Source organism: Semicossyphus pulcher, unplaced genomic scaffold (genome assembly GCF_022749685.1).
Source record: "Semicossyphus pulcher isolate SPU_LCO1_2020_fin unplaced genomic scaffold, fSemPul1.0.p SCAF_22, whole genome shotgun sequence".
NCBI lineage: Eukaryota > Metazoa > Chordata > Actinopteri > Labriformes > Labridae > Semicossyphus > Semicossyphus pulcher.
The window spans coordinates 9,953,560-9,968,464 of NW_027211696.1; the positions used below are offsets into that span (position 1 = coordinate 9,953,560).

The window sequence follows — 14,905 nt, forward strand, 5'->3', positions numbered from 1 at the left end:
CTGTTAAGATTTTAAAAAATCATTTAACGTGCGCCAGCCTTAAGGGAAGTCTATTAAACCATTCTTTGGCTCTCATCTGTACACAATTACAAAGTATAGGTTGGAATGAATACACTATTTCCTTTTGTAGATTCAGTATAATCACGTCTAACAAAATAAGGTTCTTCTTACTTCTCTTGGAGTTATTTTTCCAGCTAACTGCTAATTGGGTTCACTGGGAAACTGCTGTCAGGACAGTTTTAATAGGAAGTAGCAGAACACTAATCTACCTAATCGTCCTGCAGGAAGGAAGTCGATTGTTTTGCCAGCACGCTACGTTTGGTTCCTCAGGTAGTGAGAGAGAGAGAGAGAGAGAGAGGGAGGTCCTATCTTTCTGTCACGAACTGACTCTGTGTGTGTGTGTGTGTGTGTGTGTGTTTGTGTGTGTGTCCTACAGGTGACCATCCTTCGAGGAAAGGATGGATATGGCTTCACCATCTGCTCGGATTCCCCTGTGAGGGTGCAGGCTGTGGATCCAGGCAAGTTTTACATGCACACGTCTGTCTGAATTCAACTCCACTCTCCAGAACGAGGTTGTTGTTTAATTTTTCATGTCCCCGATGTTCTGCGCGGTCTCCTGACCCAAAGCGATTCAAAATGAAGCAACATTTATTTAATTTTTATGTAGAATTACTCATCGCAACTTTGTATCCTTCTGCCAAAACCTAAGAATCCTACATTTATGACACTAAAAGCAGCCGGAAACAAAGCTACTTCATCAGAGTTTTTTTTTTAAGATTATTTTTTGGCCTTCAATGCTTTTATTTATAGAGAGGACAGTGGATAGTGTTGGAAACAGGGGATGAGAGAGTGAGGAATGACACGCAGCAAAGGGCCAAGGCTGGGAGCTGAACCCGTCCCTTATAGGACATTCATACACTAGAAAATAAATTGCATGGTGCCAAAGCTGGTGGCTGAACTGCTTTTTAAGTCAGACATTGTTCTGAACTTTACTGTATTCCAATTAAATGATGTTTAAAACATGACGATAATGGATTATATTCGTATGTTGCTGTAAAAGCTGATTTTATTTCACATTACTTGACCTGAGTTTGGCATCTCATGAATGCACCTTGCATCATGAAAGTTTTAATACCACCTGTGTTTGATTTATGTAGTTATTTTTCTGCTATTAGCATTGGCTAAGGCAGCAGGGCAGTTGCTAGGTCGCCTGTCTTTCAAGTGGACACTTGAGCTGTTATTTTCCAATCGAAAGTCGACATATCGTTTGAACCTGGTGAAATATTAATAGCTCGAACTGTAATGACGCGAATGAATTAAACTTTGAAGCACAGCAGATAACGCTGGTCCACGAACAAATGAGTCATCAGCTCTCAAGAGTCCCAGAAGTAGTGTGCCTTGTATTCCAACAGATTAGACAATAATACTCTACCTGCTACAAACCAGTGCAGGAAACGAACGAACCAAGCCGCTGTTAACCTTCCTGCTTCAGCTTCCCGACTGTAGTCAGAAAGCACAGAGGAGACTTATTGTTCTTCTGCTCCAGGGCCGAAGCTGTAGCTAGCTTCGGAGCTTACTCCCGTCACTTTAATACGTCAGCAGCATACCTAAACTGTATCTTATTTCTGTTGTATATACAGCTGCCGATCACTGTTTTTCTCTGCTCCGGTCCCGGACACTTCACGTAACTCGTGCATGCACTCTTCCGTTCTCTCTCACCCGCTCTACCACCCCACTCTCACACACTTAGCTCTTCTCAAAACAGAGCTACGCTTCTAGACCGTGCCACAGAACTGATCATCTCAACAACGCACCTCAGAAGCGCTGCATGTACCACTATGAACCCAATATGTAGTTGTTGTTTTTTGCAAAAAGTTGTTTGAGGAGTCGTTCGAATTTTTGGGAAAAGTAACAGCCCTAATGGACACGCTAGAGCCAAGCCCCCATGTTGGCATGCGTCTACCCTGCTGTTACGTCTTTGAACAACATGCTTGATCCGATCAATACCCTGTGGAGAGATGAGCGGGAGTGCAAACTGAATTAAACCTCATAAAACAGCAAAGCATTATTTCATTATGCTAATTTGTAAAGTAAATAGCCACTTAGCTGCTCTAATACCAAAGAAACAAGATTAAAACTATATGGATTGCACGAATGGCCTCTTCATAATGAGTACATAATGATCTGACTTTTCTGTTCACTGTGGCAGGGGGTCCGGCCGATCAGGCAGGTCTGCAGCAGTTGGACACTCTCCTGCAGCTCAACGGTCAGCCGGTGGAGCAGTGGAAATGTGTGGACTTAGCCCATGCTATCAGGTAATGAGTCCAACAGTTCAGAGGATTATGGGCTGATTTTTAAACCAAAATGTTACAGGATCCTTTTCATACGCGGGATCAGGGATTTGTAATGATTATCTGATAGACTGAGAGGTTAATTTTACGATGATGATTGACCTACAGATCAATCTGATCTGTTCTGATCTGCATCTGATGTAGTGAGATCATTATGTCCATGTTTAAATATCTGCAAGTTTTGTATCATTTCAGACACAATTTATCTCCAGTTTCACTAAATAATTAAAACTCATTCATCTTTCTCTTTGTAGAAACAGCGCCAATGAAATCACAGTGGTGGTCTGGCGCACGGGCCCCTCAGCCAAGCCGAATTTCGAGGGCCTCATCCACCGGCCTTCCTACAAACCCTCCGCCTCAAACTATGACGCCCCCTCGCCCCCCACCCGCAGGCGCGCGCCAGACCTCGGCGCCAGCAAAACCCCGCCGGCCGTGCCGCCTCTGCCCGCCCACCACCGTGCCACCGCCTCCCGCAGGCTGCTGGTCAACGGCTCCGACCCCGGGAACAGCAGCGGCGTGGGCTTAGGGACCCTCGGGTGGGGGGCCCAGGGAGGGTCGGCAGAGGAGCTGGACGGGAAGCCGCGACACCTCCACCACCCTCACACTGCCACGCTGAAGGGGACAAGGGTGAAGGCGTCCAACGGGGACAACTACATCATCCTGGCCCCCATCAACCCCGGAAGCCAGGTACCGCAAACCGGTGGTGGGCTGCATCTTCATCATCTCCTCCGTCCTCCCCATCCTCACCACGGTCACATGGTGGCTCATCCTAGATATGTGTCCTTACCTTACATCCCCGGTGCTGATAGATAGGAGGACTGTGTGCGTCTCACTGATTTGTGCTTGATGTTTGAACACGCTGCGTACAGCTCAGTGTCATGTAGATATGAAGTAAGCAAGAGGAGAGAATAACATATATGTAGCTGTTAATAATATGTGTATAAATGTGCTACGAAGATGCAGAAGCTTTGGCTTTTATAAATTCAAACTACGCACAGTTCCTATAAGAAAACTATGCATATGTTTCTGACATAATTTATCTCACAGATATCACTTTAGATGTCATGTGCCAATGATTAAACTTCCAAGTTCCAGCATTTAAAAGAGAAATAATTCAACAAAAGTCCAACTTTTATTCAAACATTCAAAGACTCTTCCCTTGAGCAATATGCCGTTTCAGTATAACATGCGTTTACATGCACAGTATGACATGTATATGACATTTTATACAGCGTGTTCTTATTTTTTCATCATGTAAATGAGCTTAAATCTTTTATCGTAAAAGCAAAATAAAGACAATTAAAATCAAAAAGACTGAACTGAATTTCCTCAGCTAACAAAACTAACAATATGATACTAACTTATTAACACTTAAGACACATGGTAATGTAGGTGTAGCCTACAGCTTCTAGTAAATAGCTATTAAACCTAAAACTCAAACTAACTCCTTAAATGTAGGGATAGATTTAAATATAGCATTTATTTCTTCCTCTGTGTCTGATTTTAAAGTGATTTTCTCGAATATTTGAGTTTCCTTCTCTTTGGCGGCACCTATGGTGATAAATGGTAATTGCGGGAGCACACTTCCCAGATATCCAACAGTGTTGCATGTTAGACGTCCATGGTTGGCTCCGGTTGTAACTCTTGATTTTCCTCGCTGACGGTCGCTTTCCTTTTCCTTGTTTGCTTCATCTGAGCGTCCAATTTGTTTCTTTTTCTTTGGATTTTTTAACTTATTTTTGAAGTTGTATCTGTAGTCATCGATCTTTTCTTTGTTTGTTCAGCCATAGTAGATTACTGTTTACTCGCAACACTCGCAGAGAGCGGAAAAGCAGCCGCGTAGCTCCGCCTACCCTCTCTGGCAAACCAACCACTGCTGGATGATGGAAAACGAGTCACTAACTGGGCGCTGCTTGAGATTTTTTCCGCAACTGCCACCCAGTCTGTAATTCTGCAAATGCAAAGGCTTTCATCAGTGGGCCATAGGCTCGATCACGATTGTCTTACCTCATCTGGCAGACATTTAACAGACATTTATTTAAATGAAAATCTTCGAGATTATCACTTTAAGAAAGTCTGTCTGTTACTTCGAGTTGTGTGTGTCTGTGTTTCTTTGTGTGCTTCATGTAGTTTCCATCTTCATCCGTGAATGGTTGAGGACGTTGTGCATGTGTAGCGAGCAGTCCCAAACATGAGATGAGATTGATATTATGAAAGAAGCCGAAGTAAATCCAGAAAAGTAAGAGTGTAAAAGTGTGGTTAGCCTGTGGGGAAAAAAATAGCGGTACATTTTAGCATACTGGACAAACATTTCCTCTCAAACAGCCACCACTTCCATCCGTAATAATAAAAGCAGGCAGGGATTTGGTGATATTTCGTGGTGGCCATCGCAGGCTAAATATACCGAAAGCCCTGTGGAAATGGGTCATGTTGGTGACATATCACACGGACACAATATTCTAGAGCTGAAAGCACACGCTACAGGAAATACTTACTATTATAACCTTGCAGAACAGCACGCTAATGACATACTTCATACTTAATGTGACTTTCCAACCCCTAGTTCACCCTCTGTATCAATGTAAAACATGTGATGTGGTGTGAGCTTACTATCTCTACTCCCTCCGCTGATAGTAATCTGTTTTGACACATAGAAACCATCACTGACTCACTACATCCAGCGCGGGTCAGATGGGTTCAGCTAAATCCTGGATGCTAAATTTAATGCAGCGAACGCCACATGATAACGTCCAAGTTGTTCCCTGAACACAAACGCGAGGCATAGCAACACACAGAGGAACTGTAGGACACAGATATGAGGAAAAGCGCCTTTTACTATCCAGATATCCTGCTGATAAACATCCAATTATTATTCCACTTTTTATTGTGCTGAAATAATTATTTAATATTAATGTCATTGCACATTATTCTGCTTTCAGATCTTGAGGCCTGTTTATCAAGACAACCAGGGGACATTAGGTAAGACATGTACAGTGTAACATTTTATTCATCAGTGAACTCGTGTGGACATTTTGGCTGAACGCCTTTGTTTAATTTGGCTCTGATTCCTTTATTATTTTGGATGATGCCCAATGTTCATTTAATTTTTGACTTCACATTTTAGATCATTGTTATTTTAATGAATATGATTAAATTCAACATTTGGCACAGTGAAGGAGACTTGAGTTAAAGTGACCTTAGAAACACAGCAAAGCAAAATGTGTCAAGGCTCACATTTTAAAATCCTGTTTTCTTAAATGAATTACCACAAACTCAAAATATACAGTATATTCTCCTGTATTATATTACTGTATATATAGAGATGTATATTAGGGATGCACCATATTATCGGCACGTTATCGGTATCGGCCGATTTTGGCTTAAACACGCCGATATCCGCCGATATAATTAACCGATAAAATAATGGGCTGCTGCATACTTGATTAAATGCCCGACCTCGGCGCAATGTCCCCGGCGCGAAGAAGACCTGCGCGGTGCAGCGTGATGACGTCACGTGTGTCTACCTGCAGCATGAGAGAGTTAGAAGCCAAAATGTCCGTGGTGTGGAAGTTTTTCAAAGTGTCTGAAATAGAAAGCAAAACTGCTATTTGCAATGACTGCTCAGCTTCGGTGATGCGAGGAGGAGCCAAGGCAAAGTCTTTCAACACTACAAACTTGATGAACCATCTCAAGACCCGTCACCCCGACCGTTGTAACAAATGTGATAAGAGTATCACCATTATACTGTACGCTAATTCCAATACAGAGGAGAGTTGATGATCTCTGCAATTAGGTGTGCAGAAAAAATATCGATATCGATAATCGGCTAAATGAGTTGTAAAATATCGGCTTATCGGACATCTGCAAAAAATCCAATATCGTGCATCCCTAATATATATATATCATATTACAATAAGGGAAATAGAGCAAATGATTCTACTTTAAAAACAGAGTAGCACAGAAAACACACTGAAAGCAAAACTTGCATCTTAAAAGCAGCTGGAGCTGCCAGCTGGTGGTGTGGCTTTTTCATGGCCAGCCAGCAGCGGACCACCTACAATCATAGCTGTAGTTCGTCATCTTGTTCATACAGCTTGCTGATTAAGTTAGCACAATTTCAAAAACAAAACAGGGGAATACATTGTTCAGTGCAGTAGCCCTAAGCGGACATGCATCCATTCATTTTATTTACTCTAATGCAAAAGAACAAAACCAACATAGAAACAGGCCTTACTTAGCTCATTAGTGTGTGCAATGGCAGCATGGCATGTCGTGGTCTGTCATATCACAGTGACCAGCCTGTTGTTCTGTTTTCTAGATTGCTGGGAAAATTATCCCGTTATCAAAACCGGCTTTGTTTTCCAGAGATAATGGGCCAAATTAATCCACTATAAAGGGAAAACCCGCTTTGTTATCCCGAGATAGCGGGAAAAATAAGCAGAGATCTTGAGAAAACAACTGCTAATAACTCGTTATCACAGGAAAATGGAGTCCTTAAAACCCTCTGTAAAGCTAAACTTTGTCTATATTCTTTCTTATGTTTTGTATGGAATAAACAGAGGTAAATATAGCCTAGCTAGCTCTGTATTTATTTATCACTTCATATCAGGGTTACAGAAACCCATAAATGACTTTAGAAATGATATGTAGCCTCACTTGCCTCAGCTTCCTCTTCTTGTTTCACAGCTGCCAGGTTATACCCCACACGACAGGCGCCTAGTCAACAGGCCCAGGGTGGTGGTGGCGCTGCGTTTTCTGGAGGTATGACTGGTGGTGGAGGAGGTGGCGGAGAAGGTGGTGTGGGTCTCTCCAACCGTACTGGCTTCCTTCGGCGGTCTAACAACTCCAAGACAACAAAAACAGCGTCCACCTCCACTAATGCCGGTGCACCAAACTACCAACAGCAGAACGCCAACTTTGCCAACTACCAGAACTGCACCATTGTGCGCTCACACACTTCACACGCCAATTATGGATATGTCAAAGTGGCACCCAAGATACTAATCTTCCCCATCTTTGTACAGGTAAGCCATATTATCTGGATATTTGTGTGTGGTTTTCTAACTGTAACCTTTTGGTGTTTTTACAGTCCATCGTGTGGCACAGTGATATGCATTATATGTTTCTGATTTATGTTAACACTAGTTAATAGTCCTTTTTCCTACTGCTCTTGCTAATCTGGTTCTAGCCTCTGTATTAGCATACAATTAGCCTCTTAAGTGCATGCTAATACATTTTAATATTTTTGCACAGACTAAACATACAAAACATAGGGCCGGTTTCACAGACAAGGCTTAAGCCTAGTCCCAGACTTAAATGCCTGTTTGAGCTGTCTTAACTAAAAGCGACTTGCACAGACCTATTTTAAAATAGTCATAGACTTAGCCTGTTCTGGATTAAACTAAGCTGATTGCAAGAGGGAAGGTTAGAGCTACTCTAGGCTTAAATTGAAGCTTAAATGAATCCTCAAAGAGGCAGGTTTAACTTCTGCTTAGTACTGTTTGTGAAGAAGCATGGACTATTTGGAATATCTAAATGAAAACCAACATCCACTACAGAGGCCAGCCAGACGAGTACTTGTGGATAAGTGTAATCGGAGTGCTGCACTGCTGTCTTGATCCTCCAATGGAAAATCAGGATCAAGCAGTTGTGCCCATGGCTGAGGCCAGCAATGACAAACAAGACCTTGCATACAGAGATGCTTTTACATTGAAGCACAACCAGATGAGACGCATTTAAATATGTAATGTATTTATTATGGCTTATTTTATTTTATTTTTTTATTTAAATAGTGTGCAAGGAAAATTAAACGAGTGACGAAATTAAGGCCGTCTTAAGATATAGTTTGTGGTGATTAAAATACTCCATTAGAAGCAATAAACTCATTTGGTCCTTCATATGAAAGAAGAATAAAGATTGACGCAGACAGTGGAATATATTGACCAAAAACACTAACCAATTTACTTTCGGTCATCGTGTGGTGTACAATTCACCAGTATTAAATCTCTATTTGTTTACACCAGTTTAAGGTTCTTCCACAGTCTATAAAGGCAGATGTCATTCTAAAATGTATGTCACAAAAATAGAAATATGAGAAAAGTAAAACACTGAAAACAATAAAGATATCTCACAAGAAGTTAAACTTTTCTTGTTATATTTTAATTTGTGTTTAATTTACTGCAAATTGCAGCCCAACACTGTTCTTCTCTTGCTCAGTGAAAGCAGTCTGGCTTTTACTTTCAGTTACTGGATTGTTTGACACAGTTTTGTTTTAGTTTTTTCAGACTTCTTTCAGACTCACTAAAGTATTTTGAACAAATTCTCTTTGCCTCTGCTGTTGTTTTATCTCCAGGATCACACCAGTCATGGTGTTTTTCAATTCCATTCCGGGTTTTTATGAGCACCATCAGACCAACAGAATGTGCTCCCACTTAACCTAATGAGGCTTAACCCTGGTGTTCTATTTTAGGCTTACTTACCTTACTCCAGGACTCCATAGTCACCGACTAACTAAGCTAAACATAAGCCACATCCATGAAAGCCACTTAAATTTCCTGGTTTAACTAGTACACATTAAGGCCTACTTCTGGCTTAATTAAAGCCTTGTCTGTGAAACCGGCCCAAAGTGTCTGAATCAATTAGCTTTAGTAGTGTTGGTAGGTGGATTTCTTTAGACTTTCACCCAGCCAGGATAGCTATTTTCCCCTGTTTCATACTAAAGCAAAGCTATAGCTAGGCTAAAAAGCTTCTAGGGTAGCTGTTTTCCCCAGTTTTGACGGTTTGCTAAGCTAGAGTTAAGCTAAAAACTGTCTAGCTTAAAGGACAGATAAAATACTGTTAGCCTATTTAAGTGAATTTCTCTACCGTTTGACCCGCCAGGGTAGCTGTTTTCCCATGTTTTGAGGTTTTATGCTAAGCTAAAGCTAGACTAAAAAGCTTCTAGCTGAAAGGACCAATAAAATACTGCTCACCTTATTTCGGTAAATTTCTTTACCATCTTACCAAGCCAGGGTATCTGTTTTCCCCAGTTTTGAGGGGTTCATGCTAAGCTAAAGCTAGGCTAAAAAGCTTCTACCTTAAAGGACCAATACAATACGGCTAACTTATTTCGGTAAATTTCTTTACCATCTAACCAAGCCAGGGTGGCTGTTTTCCCCAGATTTGGGGGATTAATGCTAAGCTAAAGCTAGGCTAAAAGCCTCTGACTTAAAGGACAGATAAAATACTGTTAGCCTATTTATCTTTTCCCCTAACTCTCAGCATAACAAAACGTATAAGTGTCTCACACAAACTGTTTCTTTAGGTTTTCTTAGCTTAATGATGGTTGTGATGAACGAACTGCATTGAAAAGACAAGGAGCAAAAGAGGACATGCAAAAGTCCTGGCCAGTGCTTCTGTGGTTTCCTTCTAGGAATCACTAGGTCACTGTGATGTTCTAAAAACCAGTCAGCGGTCAAAGAGGAAATCCGTAAATAACAGTGCATAAGATCTCTCTTTCTAGACATGATGTTTTTCCCAGAACATTTGGGTCAAAAGGAAATAGACATTTGAGGTTTGTAATTATGAAATACTTTGACCTTTCAGCCTAAGTATTCAAAGACGACACATTTTTGTTATACAGATGCTTGTTGAGGCTGCAGCTTTTGAATGTCTGTGAAAAAGTTAGGAGGTCAAGTCAAGTCATTGTTACAAACTGCAACATTGTTTTTTCAATTTATCTTTTAGATTTAGAATACTTTATATTTCTGTTTTCTTTTAATGTTCTGTATGATCCGTTCAACACTTATGTCTTATTTTAGCTTGTATTTTAGTACAATTTATTCTTCATATGTCAGTTTGAAAGTTTGTTTGTATTTTGTCGTGAGGGGAAATAGGCAAAATTAGCACCAGCAACTTCTCTTAAACCATTTGTCGTTTTTAAAATTGGTACTTCCTGTTAATTCACGCAGAAACATGCAACCCTGATCCTACTTCACACAGAATGTAAATGTTACACATGCACACATATTGTATTGGCTCCGTGTCACACCTTGGACTTTAAAGGAAGTCCCCACCGCCCACGTTGCCACACTGGTTCATTCTTAGTGTGAGTGTCACACCATACAGGGACCACACATAAGCGCTTCACAGTCACAAATCACTTTCAGTCTTAGTGGAATCCATTTCAGTTGCGTTTCCCACCGTAGAGAAAAGGCTCGCTTTATTGAGTGTCTGAATTCGGGAGCTAAAATGGATTTGGTATTGAGCTCATGTTTTATTTGACTAAATACAAAATATACTGTTGATTTGTATTTTAAGAAACTTTAAATATAAGACAAATCTGCACTTGTGATCATTGATGAATCTGATTTCATTAATTATCAGTGAATGAAAATATGAGGCTAATCTCTAGCATGTTCCTCCTTGTGCAGCCTCTTGACCTGTGCAGCCGAGCTCTCATCATATCCGAGGAGATGATACTACACGAGAGCAAGCACCACTCTCTCAAGGTAAGTGGCATCAACAAGTTTAAGATGTTACTACGTGTGCATGTGCGTCACGTGTATATAAGTGCGTTTTCTGCTGTATGTGTTCGCTTTGTTTCAACATTTTTGTCTTGGAAGAAACAGGAAGTTAGTTTTTTATGCGGGATTTGATCAAACACTAATCTTAAGAGAACCTGAAAGCTTTAAAAATGTACTTAAAAGATGCAGGATTTGATCTCTGTGGAGAGAGGAAATGCAATTTTCTCTTTGCCCTTTCCAAGAATTTTATCATTTGATTGCTGCAGAAACATTTAGGCCCTCTTCTCCTCTTCCTTCTCCTCTCCTCTCCTCTCCTAAGATTCCAGGAGACAAAAATACTAGTACCGACAAACATTCTGTTACTTTGTCACAACCAGTTATGCGTTTTGTTTATTTGGCCAAACTAGAAGTGACGGTCCATTAACCCAAAGTCAAAATGTGTGTGTGTTATAGAGTTATACAGGTATAAAGAAGGCTGAACAAGTAGAGAGAAACATACTGAGAGGGGGAGGAAAAGAGGAGACGTCTGAAAACCTCTGAAGAACTTAGACTCCTCTGAACTCTCCGGCCCACATCAGACGAGGAAAATGAATAATTGATATTAAAGAAGAGCGCTGAACGTCTGACTGACAGAAATTCTGTTTTATGGATCTAAAGAAGCTGTTGCGCCTTCAAAATATATTAATGAAGCTTTCGAAATATATTAAGCTCACTTTGCAGCCGCATTCTACAAAATACAAGTATCTCATACAGTGAAGTAAAATCTGTTAGAAGTTTCAGAAATACGTTTATAGATTTTACTTTGTATTAAGTACTTAGGAAATACTGTCAGGGCTTTAAAAGTAATATCTAGTAATGTAATCTTAATAGCATAAATGAATGATTAATGAATGTCTGTTAGCTAATTTCACATTATGGTGTAGCTAACTGTATTTAAAGATAACACTTAGCTTCTGTAAGTCACAGTAACCTTTTGGCAATTACATTAGAAATATTTGCAATATTCTGATAAACGTGCAGGTACATTTTAGCGATGGGTCATCATTTTCGAATATTCGAATAGTCATTGATATATTAAAAAACCGAAAAGTTATTGCGACTTTAATCTCATCTAAGAAGTATGTTTTTCCCACGACCGGCGCCTGGTTGTAATGTGGTACCACTGCCACACGGTGGCACTAGCGCATCTGAGAGCTGTTTGCTAACCGCCATTAAATAATAAAAGAAGAAGAAAGCACGAGCTCCAGGTGCCGGTAAAAGGGGTGTGGCGCAGTGAGATTGGGAACCGGAGAAATTTGCAGACTTTTCAGTAGCGGTCAAAGAACTCTATCTGGAACTCCTTCGAAAAAATAAACGAAGTGTAAAGTTTGCCAGGTAAAACTAGCATATCATAAGTCTACAACAACTATGCACAGTCATTTGAGAATGAGAGTGGTTTAAAACCGAGTTGTTAAAAAGTGTATGGGTCTCTCTCTCTTCTAATGTCAGCGTGTTTGCGCGCCCTTGTGAGGGTGGGGGCGGGGGGCTTGGTCGAATAGTACCGAGTGAATATCGAATAGTAGCTCTAGCACATCAAGCCTAAAAGACAAAACTTGTGAAGCAGGGTATTTTTGTCTTAGCAGAAGAAGTAATGCAGCCTAATGCTCTACGTCTCCTTGTGCAAAAGCTTTAAAAATATATAAAACTGCTCGGTGAATATATTTTGTTAAGTTTTCAGAATCAGTGTTTTGAATGAGGGAATCTGATATATAATTTTCTATGTTTTTCAGAACATTAACAGTCTGTGCATTTGGAAAGCAGAACAGAGAAGGAAAGCATATTATTTCATTGAATTTGGCTCTTCCTGCCGTTCTTTAATTTGCCCCGTCAGATAATCTCTGCTGCTCGGTGCAGTGAAGTGCAGTGACTGCTGGCATGGAAGATAATTCTGGCCTCTCCCTCTGGAGTCGGTCATAAAACAAATATTAAACAGGCAGAGTTTGTTAGGAGGGAGTTTCTCTCCGCTGGGCCGCGTTATACGATCTGTTTTTAATGATACGTCACTGTTGTTCCAGCTTTTACTCTGTACTCACCACAGATTTGTTAGTCTGCCCGGGAGGCAAACACAAACTCTGTTGTTCACAGAAACACGTAAAACTTTAATTATAATATCTGAACACAAATAAAAAGCACAATGTTGCTCACTTGATTCAATCTAAAGTGGCATTTGAGCCCTCGGACAAGCCCTTATACATCCATGTAAAATTATAATAATGACTTCAAATGTTTGTTTTAAAGATAGTTGTTCTATGTTCTGTGTTGTGTAACATACACACAGTAGCAATCTTCTATTAAAGTACATATAGAAAGAATATGTGACAGTATATTAGAAAAGTTAATGTTCAAATATTGTATTTGTTACTCGTCACGTGTGTAGTGCAGACTGGAAATTACAACACAAGTGTTTGAGGAAGCTTTTACACACATTTGAACAGTATTTTTGTGCGTGCGTGTGTGTATAATATAAATGTATGTGAAGTATGTGTGCCTTTCTCTGTTTGCTTCTCATTTGCCCTGTCCTTGTTCTTACTTGCTTACATCCTCTTCCACCCACTCAAACCTACACACTCACACGCACGCACGCTCACACACACGTATATAACACAATAACCGCATACTGGCTACGTCTGAAATACCACTCTCTGCTATCTCACCCTTCAGAGGAAGCCACCAAAGCAAAAGCATTGTCTTGAAACAGTGCCCATCCACACTGTCTTGCCCGTTATGTTGCATGGGAGCACAAACTCACAGAAGCAACTTTCAAACACATTTAGGCTCTTTATTCTTCATGCTTTGTTCCTTTATTTATTTATTTTCACTTGAGTTCCTCACTGGCACGACTTTACCCATTAACCACTGCAGAAGCCTGTAACGCTCTGAAGCTTGCATGTGATGAGTTTGGGAGTTTGTCTGTGATTAGTTTGTGGCTGCAGTTCTGCATTTTCTGCACACAATTACAGCACTCCCTCACGTGAAACTAGTTACACACGTACATTTTCTCACACTGTGATGCTGTTACTTCAGTTGTGTCAAGTTTAAAGGAAGTGTAAAAATAAAGCAACAGCAACTCTACGAAGGCAGATAGACTGTACATTAAATAACTTAAGATGAGGCTATTATATAACAGTCGGTTATTGTAACATTTTCACGAATTGTTGCAAGCAAAATTAATTTGTGGTTTCTGCATGTACTTTTTTTTCTATGCTAAGCGATGACGTGGAAGCAGCTCTGTCCCATGAAATAACAAAAAAATGTACACCGGTTAGTTTCGACCAAGTAATCTGATTGGACAAGAGGCATTCCATGAGTGCTGATATACAGTATAACAGCACTACGACTTCTCACTCTGTGTATCACTCCACCTCAGCCAGGTGTCCTGAATACTGTGTATGTCTACATTGATCAAGCTGGTACTTAGCTGGTAGACTCTTATTTCACGGGTTGATTAAAACATACAGATAAATCTACATGATAAAAACAGCTGATCTGTGGTAACCTGTAGACACAGAGTGCAGGAGATTGTTTGGGTTGCTTGGCAACAAAAGTCCAGTTTCGGTTACAGGTAGTAGGATTTTTCCTTTCATTTTGACAACACATTCAAACTGGGCCCCTCCTCCTGGGCTCTTCCTCACCAGAAGCTCACTCTCACTCTCTCCTGCGAGAACACGCCCACCCCGCCAAGCTAACACCGACAGCATCACGGTTACCTTTATGCTAGCATGCTAACCACCGGTTACCGCTGCGCTAGCATGCTAACTGCCGGTCACCTTTGCGCTGGCATGCTAACTGCTGGTTAGCTTGTCCTACCCAGTTTGAAGCACCTACCTGTCCTACAGAAAGAAGGCCAACATGCATCGCTCTTTCGCCATGTTTGCCGGTCTGAATGGAGCCCAGTTGCTAATTTGAACCACTCCCACACTCACCTATACGCTGTGATTGGCTCAGGGAACCAAAGCAAAACAACAGAATAGATGCAGAGGGAAGGGTCTCACAAGGGTCGGCACACATACT

General features: G+C 40.8%; 1 protein-coding gene across 4 annotated transcripts in view; it reads left to right on the plus strand.

Annotated features, from left to right (window-relative positions):
- The window catches only part of rgs3a (regulator of G protein signaling 3a), a 145,432-nt gene that overhangs the window by 32,320 nt on the left and 98,207 nt on the right, over nucleotides 1–14,905 (plus strand). For 3 of the 4 annotated variants that reach the window (XM_069672920.1, XM_069672919.1, XM_069672918.1), the window contains 6 exons: nucleotides 437–518; nucleotides 2,210–2,315; nucleotides 2,606–3,038; nucleotides 5,291–5,330; nucleotides 7,038–7,375; nucleotides 10,763–10,840. In XM_069672920.1, coding sequence (XP_069529021.1) covers nucleotides 437–518; nucleotides 2,210–2,315; nucleotides 2,606–3,038; nucleotides 5,291–5,330; nucleotides 7,038–7,375; nucleotides 10,763–10,840 — 1,077 coding nt within the window. Of the gene's footprint in view, nucleotides 1–436; nucleotides 519–2,209; nucleotides 2,316–2,605; nucleotides 3,039–5,290; nucleotides 5,331–7,037; nucleotides 7,376–10,543; nucleotides 10,590–10,762; nucleotides 10,841–14,905 lie in introns of those variants that run through there. The other variant, XM_069672922.1, reaches the window with a different exon arrangement.